Source organism: Prionailurus bengalensis, chromosome B4, assembly GCF_016509475.1.
Source record: "Prionailurus bengalensis isolate Pbe53 chromosome B4, Fcat_Pben_1.1_paternal_pri, whole genome shotgun sequence".
In the NCBI taxonomy this organism is placed as follows: Eukaryota; Metazoa; Chordata; class Mammalia; order Carnivora; family Felidae; genus Prionailurus; species Prionailurus bengalensis.
In genome coordinates, this window is record NC_057358.1 from 104,286,639 (window position 1) to 104,299,186 (window position 12,548).

Genomic DNA, 12,548 nt, shown 5'->3' on the forward strand with positions numbered 1-12,548 from the left:
ACCTGTATAATCTCTTTCACGTTTTATCTTAAAGTGTATATTTACCAGTTTATCATCATATTGTGGAATAGGCAAGATGCTGGAAGCCATTGGTTTTATCTTTAGCTTTACATGCAAAGTAAGTATATATGCAGGGCAATCTTCTAAAGTATGGTTGGCAACCTTTCCTAAGTTGTATGTTAGTCGTTCTCCTTTGATCTTCAAGTTTTACTTGTGAGGCGCACTGCCTGCTCCAGAATCTGGTGAAGGAACTCACAAAATAGCTTCTGCACAATCCAAACATTTAGACATTAGTGTAGGTTTCAACAAGTCGATTTGACAAACAAGCCCATGCACAGAGGGCCAAGTATTCAGATTCCTTTCTCTTCAGCACCAGTTAAAGGTATGAAGCTTTCACCTGGGTGAGTCATAAAGTGGTGCTTTGGAGCAGAAGCATTTCAGTGAAGGGTGCATCTTAGATAAGAGCTGGAGTGGGAGACTTTGAGCAGCCAAAGGACAGAGGATACTGTGTCGGGGGCCAAAGATAAAGAGTGCAAAAAAATAGCTTGGAAAAGCAGAAAGGACACGGATCACGTAATTTGGGTGTGGTTCTCTGAGAACTGTTGAGAATTACTCATTCCTTGGCAGTCCATGCTGTAGCCCCTAATATCTTAGCTGGAGAATGCAAATCTGTAGTCATTTGTGTGTGTGTGTGTGTGTGTGTGTGTGTGTGTGTGTGTGTGGTTCATAGTCTGCATCTAAAAGGTGATTTCTAAAATTTCAACTATCTGAAAATTTACTCAATTATAATCAAGAGGCTTGAGGTCTACCATGCCACTTTTTAATAACTACCCTAGGACTTTTCCTAACCTCTCTAAATTTTAGATTCAATATCTGGTAAGTGGGCTAAAAATATACTTCATCCTAGAAAAAAAATATTGAAAAGTTTAAGCTATGATATTGCAAATTCTGATACAGGCCTGAGACTAGGATAAGGCGGATGGGATGCCAAGGGAACTCCATTCAAGGATGCTGTCACTTTCCTGGCAGTGCAAATGCAAGGTCAATACTCGACAGTGCGTGCCTCCCTTAGTTTTGTGTTTGACATTCCTCGATTGCCTCACCTTTGTCCAACTAGAGTAGAATATGGATATAGTATTATCAAATGAGAACTGGGAGGAAAATTCCTAAAGGATGTTCAGTATTAAAGCACTTACCTAATTAAATCATTCAGGAGAGATTTACGATATGAAAATATATATTAAAATGAGTTTAAAGGATAAACCATGAAAATTAATTGTGGGAAAATAATTAATTCTCTTGCCGTCAGAAATATAAAATAAGTAAAGCAGTCAGACCTCAGAATGATCCTAAACCTTACCCGCCTGGTAGTAACTTCTGTTACTTCCTAGGTCATTTTGCAATGTTTTTCTACTTTATAATTGAGTTACAAAGTAAATAAGCTTGAAATTTACTTTTTACAACCAAAATGGCCTAGATTCACATGTCTCCCTTATCTGAATTTATGTTTCTCAGTATGAGAAGATAAATACTTCTCATTATAATAAGACTAGTATTTGCACAATGATCCCTCACTTTATTACGAGGTTACTAATAAAGAAAGGAGGAACCAAAGCAGGCTGGAAGAATGCTGTAAAAGAGAAGAAAACAGAGTGCAGGAAGGAATGTGTACTTATTATTAGCAGCATAAACTTGGGTAAACCACACAGCAGCTTGACCTTAGACAAGTCACTTAACCTCTCTGTATATCAGTTCTTCCCATCTATAAAACGGATGTGATAAAAGTACTTATCTCATAGGGTTGGGCTTATATGAGTTATTACATGTAAACAGCATGTGACACTTAGACATCCAATGATGTCGGATATTACAATTTCTTTAGAAATTTACTACAGTTTCATTAGGAATTTTGTTAAGCAATCTCCACTCAAGTAAGTCTTTCATTTAATAAATGCTGTTTCACCTGTACATTATACCGACTGATTCCTATTTTATGCCTTACATTCCTGCTCAAATTTGCTGAATTCTATGTTCCCAAACCTATTTATTTCTACTGCACTATTTTTTAATTAGGCAACTGAAATATATACTACATAAAACAAAAGGAATTTGGCTCATGTGTGAACACTAAGTTGAATTATTTGGAAAGACCAGTATAGGCAAACCTTAACACATTGCTATCAATGAGATACAACTTAATCAGTCTGGGGGAAAAACTGTAAATGTTCAGGAGAATCTTGCACTCCAACAGAGCTTTTTAAGTATCTTAAAGTTATCACATTAAAAAGACACTCAAACTAGAAAAATTAAAGATGTTTTATAGATGAAGTTATAAAAGAAAGATAATGTCGAACTCCAGGCACTGGAATTGTACTCAAAGAAAAGTCCTAAGTGTTTCATCTAAATTTGCAAGTGCCTGAATATTTACATATTTTATCAAAGATAAAGTATTTAAAGTATGTACTTATTCCTTATGACATCCCCTATAACCAAATATTTTATTGGACTGATATCTCCATCCCTATTCTATGAGGTAAGAGACCTTCCATTGTAACAGCAGCTCAGAAGAAGAAACAGAAAGCTGGAAGATTAGGGCTGGCCCAAGAAAATAATAAATGTGAACATTAGATTTTCCTTTTGGTGGTTCAGCCCATTTCATGTAGACAAGAAAGGAGGCAGAATTAGAATTTCTTTTTGGGTAGAAAATTAAAAAAAAAAACCCAAGTGAAGTAATTTGTCTTTTTCTCTTGAGAATTTGAGGAACTAAGCAAGATAAACCTGACTGAGGAACTCAAACCCAAACCTAAACACACAGAAACACCTGTATGACCTGAACTAGTCACAGTGTTCTGGGAGACATAATACCATTTCCTTAAAAAAAAAAAAAAAAAAAAAAAAAGACAACCTGCTTTTTTATTTTTTTTAAATGTGAATCCTAATATATAATTTTATGTGGTGACTTTAGTTTTCACTTTATATGGTGTATTCATTAATATCAATTTATAATCACCTTTTTTGCAAAGCAAATAGTATTTAAAATATATTAGAAAATGAATAAATATTTCCATGTAGGTGGAGTAAAAGGAAGAAAACCTACTCAGTAGATCATTTTTAAGACAAATAGATACAACTTATCTTTTATGTAATTTGTATTAATATTTGGTAAAGGGCATATATATCCTCTCTGAATAAAGAATTTTTACACATTAATAAAAAGAGGTATAGTCCTAGAATTCTTTAAAAAAATTGAAGAGATTACTAACAGGTAATTCATTTAAATACCAAATCAATAAGCATATGAAAAAATTTTAACAGTAGTAGCATTTTTAAAAATATAAATTTAAGCAGCATGATAATGCTGATGAAAGGATGAAGAAAAGGCTACCCAATATAATTTAACAATTAAGATTGAAAAGTAATAAGAATATAAAAACCCTATATACAAATATTGCTATGGGAGTAATCAGTTTATGCAACAATATAACTTCATGTGTATCCACTACGGTATTGTGAATAACAATGAAAATTGTCAAATAGGCAAGATGTCCAACATTAGGGATTTGGTTAAATACATTATGGTATTTCCATGAAGCAGTTATTCAGCAATTAAACATGATATTATAATTGCATATTTAATAAAGTGAGGAAAATGCTCATGCTATATTATGAAGTTTTAAAAAGAAAAATATAAAATACGATATGAAATAATTCATACTTCATATCATAAACAGATGAAGAAAATAGACTAAAAGTTAATCTGCCCAACAGTGAATATTGAAAAAAATAATTTTTAATAATTAATAATATATTACCTGTCTTTGCAATGTTAAATCCTCTTTGAAGCCTTATTAGGCCAGAAATGGTTTCCCCTTCTTTGGAATTCCACAACTCTTTGCTTCTACCTAACACTGAGGAATTAAACTATATCATCTCCTACTTAATCTAGTGGTGAACAAGGCTCACCTTCTTTACCATAGTTATCCTTTCTGAAGTCAGGATATTTTATATCCTCTGTAATGGTTGGTAGAGCGACTTAACTTATACAATCACCACTTTTAAGATGAATTTTACTGACCACTCTCTACAATTTTCCAGGCACTGAATTAAGGCTTGGGGACTATGGAAAACTGATAATATCTTTGGTTGGCTTAGCACAGGATAAATTAAGAAGAGAAAATTATAAAATGGCTTTTGTAAGCATACAGAGTAGTAATTCGGGAAGGGAAGCAAACCAGATTTTGGCGTTTGGTGAAAGATTTCTCAAGGAAAAACATTCAAGATTCATTCAATGAAGGATGAGTTGGGGAAGGACAGTGATCCTGGAGTGGGGAAAATGTTTCAGTCACAGCACAGAGCAACTACAAAAGCTCATAATTACCCAAGAGCATAAAAGTTTAGCAAAGTGAAATTAGTTCTGTGTCACTGGGGTCCTGACCTGAGGAGGTGAAGTTGAGGCTAGATCGTGAAGTCTCATAAATTCTCTTCACATTTGACTGTCCTTTAAACAACTGAATATGCTTTTACTTTTAATAGTTTGTGATTTAAATTTCTTAAGTTCACTTAGACATTTTTAGAAAAACAGTGCTCAATTATTCTATTTTCCAGTAAGAAATAAATGGATTAGGATGCTAAATAAAAATATAAAGCATATGCTACTTTTCATCTTGAAATTGTGACTTCAAATGTTCTTAATTTTGCATTTTTAGCAATTATGCATGCATTTGCTCTTAGGAAAAGAGTGCTGATATAAGCCAGTTGTGATGCTTCTCTGTCAGTTGGAAATTATGCAGGAAACTCTATCAGATCTGAATTCAGCTTACAATACCTATTTTAATGGCCTACTCAGCTTTTATTTTAAACATATTCTGTATTATTTTTTAGCTTGAGTAGTATTTTAGCTATAGTATACAACATTATTTACATTTAAAAATAATGTTATACATAAGAGTTTGTTAAATTATAGATTTTTTTCTACATCTTATTTAGAAAGAAGTTAAAATGGAATTATACAAGAAAGATAAAACCTTTTTAAAGTTGACCTGGTATTTCTGGCATTAGAATCTGGAATACTGGGAAGGAATGTAAAGATAGATACAATAAACATGAAGCTAGTTCTTTAAAGCTGTTTAAGACCACATAGAAAAAGTAAACTCAAGTTAGTTTTGTTCCTGAAAATTCCAATAAAGTAATACCACTTTTCTCTTACTTGCTACTCAAATTTCCCTCATTCTTCCATATTTTATTATTCTGCATTAAGAATAATAAATTTCCCAATTTCTTTGAGATCAGAGAAATTCAGTTAACATCAGAAATCATATCCTTTATCAGCAAAAGATATAATTCAGAAATGGACTAAAGAAAGAATGAATATTATTTGGAGTTGTTCTTACTATATGAATTTGTCATTTGGCATGCATTTTTTAGACATTTTGTTCTTTCCTAACATTAGAATAGGAACAAAATTACAGAAGAATAGGGATTTATAAATGAGAAACAAATAGAATTTGAAGGAAGGTATTCCACTTGGTATCTATAAAATATCAAATATGTGCATACTTTCATAATTATGGAAACTGCTTAAGCTAAGCACTGTATCTTCCAAAAGCACTAACGCCAACAACTCATCTCCTGAGATACTGGATGTTGCATTTTTTTAAAAAGGGGAACATCCTAAAAAAGAGTAAAATTGGGGTCTTCTTGCCTGGGAGAAAGACCTAGACTTCCGTTAGAGACTAGCTCAAAAGCCTATCTTGGTTTCAGCCTTCAAGTCTGATAGGAATCACAGCTCCTCACTTGAAAACCTATTAAAAGTAGCAGCAAGGTTAATGAAGAGCAAGTGAAATCTCTTCAGAATAATTCATGCTGACATTGAAATGTGTGCTGCCACAGTCTCGCTCTGTGGACTTAGAGAGGCTGCTACTTGCCCAGCACTGGGAGAGGGAAGGAGCTCAGCTTGACTCACAGTTCGGGATGTCGGAGGAGCTGAAGGACTCGTTAGGGAAACCATCTCCTGGATTGCTAATCGCAGCTTTAAGCGATGCAGGGGATTGCTGATTCCAATTTCTCTCTGGATCTCAGTGTCTGATAAAGCAGACATGATGGCACCACTTTTCACGTTGGCTCGGCAGGCTGCTACATACCAAGCGGGCATTCCCAACCAGAGCTGTTGGATAGGGAACAAATACATACACAGGTTATTCTAATAGTTACACAGTTTAGTGTCTTATGTGCCAGGCATTTTCCTAAGTACCTTACATGTGTGAACTGTTTTGTTGCCCACACCCCAAAAGATAGATGCTATTATTATTTCCCCCAGATGACACAGAGCCACAGAGGCATTAAGCAATTTATTTAAAAATATCAGCTAGGCAGTGATGGAAAGGAAGATTTGAAATCGAGTCTCCAGGGTGTCCAATTTAACAACTAATTTATATTATTAGGCTAAACATAATAGGTGCACATCACCAAATCCAGCCCTGCCCGCCCCCCCCCCCCCCAACCCCACCGTGGGTTTAAGGGCAAGAACAGCCACAAGCTGCATTTGGTGAAGACTCAATCGACGTTTGTTTAATGCGTGGTTTCAATTTATAATTCTCCTTCGGAATTCTGAGTGCAAAGAAATCCAGCTGCCCTGGAAAGAGACTGAAGCCTGTATTGCATGTAGCTAGACCCCTTTCTCATGTGATAGTTGTGTGAACTTAATTTGATATCCTGCACGAACAAAGTTTTGGAGAACAAAATGATGTGCTAAAGGAAGAGGCTAAAGCTATAAACATCTGGAAAACTTTAGGCAAAGACAGTAACTAAATGAATAATGCATTAGAAATTAGGGATTCCAATTTTTCAACTTTGTTAAGATGCTCTTGAAAGACAATCGAATCAGTAGTGCAAGGAGCACAGCACAGTGTCTGCACACACCTTAAGCACTGGGTGAATGCCAACTCACATGGATTGTGTTGCAGCATTTGAATTACACACACTTAAAAATGGAATATTCTCTCCATTCTCCCTCCCCACCATCACTAGATAGGAGTAAGAAGCAAGGCACATGAGAGTAAGCAGTTTAAATCTTGGTCTTTAAGTGTCCAAAATATTGATTTTTTGTTGATTTTTGTTGATATTGATTATTTGTTGACGTGACTAGACTGAGCAAAAGGGAGAGAACATGAGTAAGAAGAGTGACAGTAAGAGAAAGAAGAAAAGGTATAAGCCAGCAAAAGTCAACGCCAAGAGCTCTGGACTAGAAGGCTGGGCTCTAATTCCTTCAGTGTCACTGGTGAGTCATGTAACTTCTCTAAGCCTCAGTTTTACTTTCCTCATTTATAAAACAAAGAAATTCAGCTGTATTATTTCCAGGGCGTTTTGGTAGGCAGCTTCTAAGAGGATCTTTGGGATTTCCTCTTCCTGATATTGCTTTTTCTTTTTAAGGTTTTTAAAAAAAATGTTTATTTTTATTTTGAGAGAGAGAGAGAGAGAGAGAGAGAGAGAGAATGAGAGCACACCAGTGGGGGGAGGGGCACAGAGAGAGGTAGAGAGAGAATCCCAAGCAGGCTCTGCACTGTCAGCGCAGAGCCCCACACAGGACTCGATCCCATGAACCGTGAGATCATGACCTGAGCCGAAATCAAGAGTCGGGTGCTTAACCAACTAAGCCACCCGGGGGGCCCCTCCTGACATTTCTGCCTTTGTGTAATTCTTTGCTTTTCAGTTTGGGCTGAAATCAGTGACTTATATCTAATGGATTATGAAAATGACAGGATGCCACTTTCCAGATTAGGTTACAAACAGACTCTGGCTTCACTCCTGCTAGTCCTCTCTACTTCCCTCCTCTCAGAGCTCTAGCTTGGGGAATCCAGCTGCCATGTTGTGCACAGCCCTGTGAAGATGCCCACATGACAAGGAACAGATGTTTCTAGCCAACCACTGGCAAGGAACCCAATCATGACTGTGAAAACAGGAGTCAGCTTGGAAGTGGATTCTCCCCACATTGAGCCTTGAGATGCCTGCCACCCTGGCTGACACCTTGGATGCAGCCTTGTGAAAGACTTTGATCAAAGCCCCAAGCTAAGTCAAACTCCTGATCCACAGAAGCTATGAGGAAAATAAATGCTGAGTTTTGGTGTAATTTTTTACATGGTAATAGGGGACTAACCTAGACATCCTTCTATTTAAAAAATTCTGTCATATTAGAAGGCTACTTGTTTCTATAGGGGAGACAAACAAACAAACAAACCAAAAGCCAACTTTGAGTCATTGTGGCCTGGGCTGTGACTGAGGTAAAAGACAGGAGAGAGGGGAATCTAAGTAGGGCACATGACTGAATAGTTCATACTGTCTTCCAGCAGGTGAGACACAAGGAATTGGCCTTACCTTGACAGGTACCATTAAGTACCATTAGGTACCACTGATGGAAGATGGGACTTAATGTCTTAGTTCATCAACTCAACTTGCTCAAAAATAATTAAAGATCTAAACATACCTTCGCTGGACCCTAACGATTTTTCACCCCCTCTTTTTAAAGATATTTTTATTCCCATACTGAGTAATATTACCCAAATGCTTGCCAATACATTGTTATCAGTATCAACTCTAATTAGACTTTCAAAAAGGTTTTGGTGTGATAAATGGTGTGTGAAGCATCAGACTTCCTTCTGCTCATCATTCTGAGCAGGCTGTGCACATGAGGAGGTGCTAAAGGAGGTGAGAGTTAAGAGCTCTCATTCACTGGATCACCCCACTCATTCATCTTGTTTATTCCATTTTACAATTTGAGTCACTTTAGGAAGCACATTATGAGCAATTTCTGTGTGCTCAGGATAGGTTTAATTAGCACAAAACTTCACTGCTTGTCATTTCCTAGCCCCTTAATGTCAGTAAATCTTTTTTTTTTCTTTTTTTAATCTAAGGGTTTGTTCATCATTTGCCAAAATAGGAGCTAACTCTCTGTCACTGCAGCTCATTTCACTGGAGTGACACTGAACAAAGAGCTGCTATTAATTTCGAGGTGTGTTTTCTTAAGCATTTTGACTCATAATTGATTTTTAAAGTATAGTAATTTTAAAGGCACGTTTGGAAGAAGCAGCTCTGATCATTAATATGCTAAAAATTCCCTGACTGCTGCGAGAGAATAAAATAAAGCAAGACATAGGCCTCTTTTACTCAGTCCAAGGAAAAAAAAGGCAAAGCATATTATTACATCTATCTATTAAAGGTTGTTTTTTAAACTAAAAAAGGGTTTTAACGTTTCATCGTTGATTATTTGTTAGCCCTGGATATGATATGAAAGTGAGTGATTTTATAATCCCCAACCAGTTAAAACAATGGGTTCAAATTGCCTCTGCCAGGCAAGGAAAGCATATTTTCTTCTTTGCCCCAACATTGGCATATCCTGGTAGCTGCCAGCAGCCCACCTTAGAGGACTGAATGGAACAGGCAAGTGAACACTACTAGTAAGTGGTATGAACTGGTCCTTTGTAGTCAAATGCGTTTCTTTCACTGTTGCAGTCTGCTTCTACTGGCCTCCACTGTGCTCAGGTACTGTTTTTATTTTTCCTGGCTCCCGTGTTACATAGAAAATGCTGAATTACATTCAATTTAGACCCAGAAGAGAACAAGGGGATAAGTATTCTCTTGCTTAATTCCAAGTGTCTAAACCTAGCTGGCCTCTGGGCGTTAGAGAATTAGGTTCAGGAATCATTTTACAGGCAAAGAAATGGCTCTCTGCGCAAATAGGTGACAGTGATATCACGGATAACATGTTGAATATAGAGATGGGTCTTGTTTGTAACCTGCTGATGAGAAAGAACTCTAGACTGATAGACTAGGGCAGATGTTTTCTTGCAACATGAGAAATGTGGCTCAATACCTGCCTTCCCTTCTTCTAAAGATGAAGACAGTGAAATTTAGAGCAACTTCCTTTTATCCTACTGGGTGCTTCCTTTGGCCACAATCACAAGAATGCATCACAACAATGCTCACAGCCCCCTGGATAAAGCAAATATTCCCTCTATAAGCTACTCCAGGCTAGTGGAAAGCTGTGACTTCAGGAACCCATCTTCACCTGTTTCTAGAAAAACTATCAAATTGAAGTCATTAATTTAAGAGCTTTCTGGTTTAATTCTCTTACCTCCAGCCATGCAACGACAGTGGGCCCATCCCACTGAGCAAAAGGTAATCCCTTCCTCCGAGCTTCTTCTAGAAGTTCATGCCTGAAGTACACAGCAAAGATCATTAGTCAGGTAACATGGAAAAAGATGATAGTGATTAATTTAAATGCCAATATTTTTAAAAAACCAATAATCCTTCACAAGCTTTTTCTGAGTTAATATAGAATAACAGAATTCTTTCTTCCTCTTAGAAATACATGGAAATCAGCCATTGATTTTATGAGTAAAACATTGACATCTAAAAATAATTTCTCCCAACATTTATTCACAAAATTGAAACATTAAATGTTAATGGACTAAGAAGCTGAATTATATTATCAGCAAATATCTTAGCTCTTTAACAAGAAAATGGCGCACATGTGCATTTTCAAGCATACATTATGGGATCTAAATGAGGCTTTTTTCAACCTACTTACTTTCCCTTACTATTTCAATGATAGAGAAAATGTCTGAATATAGAGGCAGTGGATAAATTTGGTTATTTTATCCCCATTTAAGAGATGTGCCTCATTTTAGTATGCTCTCCAGGTCAAGGTAGCTACATTAGGAGTTTTTTTTTTTTTTAATCTAGACTATGAAATTGCCTCTCATTTAAAGAAAACTCAGAGAGAAATTAACTTCTATTACTAGAAAGCAATGTAAGGTGTGAAGTTCAATAGTATATTCATTTTCATTTATAATCACTCCTGTTTTTAATGAAAGTGAAACATTTCAATGAAAACAAATGGTTGTTTCTGGTAGCAAAATGTAAAAAGCCTTGACAAATGCATTATTAATCATTGTCCCTACAACTGAGCCTTATAATTGACATCCATTTACAAAGCCAATTTGAGTCATTTATTGTTAAAATATCAAATATGTGTTTTTACTGAAACTCAAATTGATATATACCTGACCAGGGCTATATTGGAAAATATATTCTGTTCCTTAGTATACTTTGATCTTACACACAAATGATAAAAATGTAGTGTATATTCACTCTTTTGAATGTGTGTCTTTCATGGTTAGGAATCTATCAATAATATCATATATGAACTCCAAAATGAAACATTTGATTATTTCCTACTATCAATCAATCAACTGATTTTTATAATTTGTTAAGATACAGTTGACCTTTGAACAACATGGCAGCTAGGAGCGCCAACTCCCTGCATAGTTAAAAACCTGCATTTAGCTCTTGACTCCCTCCAAACTTTACTAATAGCCTTGACTGGAAGCCTTATTGACAACATAAACAGTCAATTAACACATATTTTGTATGTTATACATGTTTCATTCTGTATTTTTACAATAAATATAGAGAAAAACTATTAAGAAAATAACAGGGGCGCCTGGGTGGCTCAGTCGGTTAAGAGGCCGACTTCGGCTCAGGTCACGATCTCGCGATCCGTGAGTTTGAGCCCCGCGTCAGGCTCTGTGCTGACAGCTCAGAGCCTGGAGCCCGTTTCAGATTCTGTGTCTCCCTCTCTCTCTGCCCCTCCCCTGTTCATGCTCTGTCTCTCTGTCTCAAAAATAAATAAACGTTAAAAAAAAATTAAAAAAAGAAAATGTGCGGATAAGTAGGCCCCAGCAGTTCAAGCCTATGGTGTTCAATGATCAACTGTACATAACCAAAAATGCTTTTCAGCGAGAACTTTCCATATTTGTAGTGGATGCTACCAACAAAAGTTCAGTGTGACAAAGAAACAAAGAGGCAAAACAAAAACTGAAGTTATAGCTGCTGACGAGACACATAAATCAACTGCTGTTTTATCTGAATAGCAAGGAAAGCATAGGTGAATTCTGCAAGTAACTTTTTCAGCACCGAGGACAGGGGAAAGTGATCTCAGCACCCCTGAATACGAAGTGAAAATTAGAGGGGCTTCCTCACCTGCCTTCCCATTCCCTTGCACTTCCCAATGACATTCCTTCAATGAAAACCTGACTTGAATAGCCTACTCTCACTGTTACTGGTATTGACAGAAATGGGTTGAAGGGTCAAACAACCAACCATCAGGTACTCATTGGGCATCTGTTGTGACCTTAGATCTGTGCTCAATGTGGAAGACATGGGCTCAGTTTTTCACACGGTCCCTAGTTAGATAGAAAAAGCAAACACACGAACTGTCCAAAAACACAATACAATACACAAATAGATGCTAAAACTCAGTGATGCACATTCTGGGCGTGAGGATTTTGAAAATGGGTTAACAGCAATGGAAACGATTGGTGAAGGCATTTGGTAACTGAGCTGGCTTTGAAGGGCGTGTGGGAAGACGTTCTAAGCAGGATATGCAGTAAGGTTGAGCCTGGACTATGTGCAAGACAATTGAGATTAGGCCTCCACAGAGCTGAGGATTATTATTAAGAGTTGTAATGTTATACCTAATAGGGAAGAAACAC

General features: G+C 36.6%; 1 protein-coding gene across 13 annotated transcripts in view; it reads right to left on the minus strand.

Moving 5' to 3' along the window:
* Positions 1–12,548, minus strand: part of PPFIA2 (PTPRF interacting protein alpha 2) — a 479,591-nt gene that overhangs the window by 26,154 nt on the left and 440,889 nt on the right. For all 13 annotated transcript variants that reach the window (XM_043561607.1, XM_043561611.1, XM_043561608.1 and 10 more), the window contains 2 exons: positions 10,127–10,208; positions 5,963–6,163 (listed from right to left, as the gene is read on the minus strand). In XM_043561607.1, coding sequence (XP_043417542.1) covers positions 5,963–6,163; positions 10,127–10,208 — 283 coding nt within the window. The remainder of the gene's footprint in view (positions 1–5,962; positions 6,164–10,126; positions 10,209–12,548) is intronic.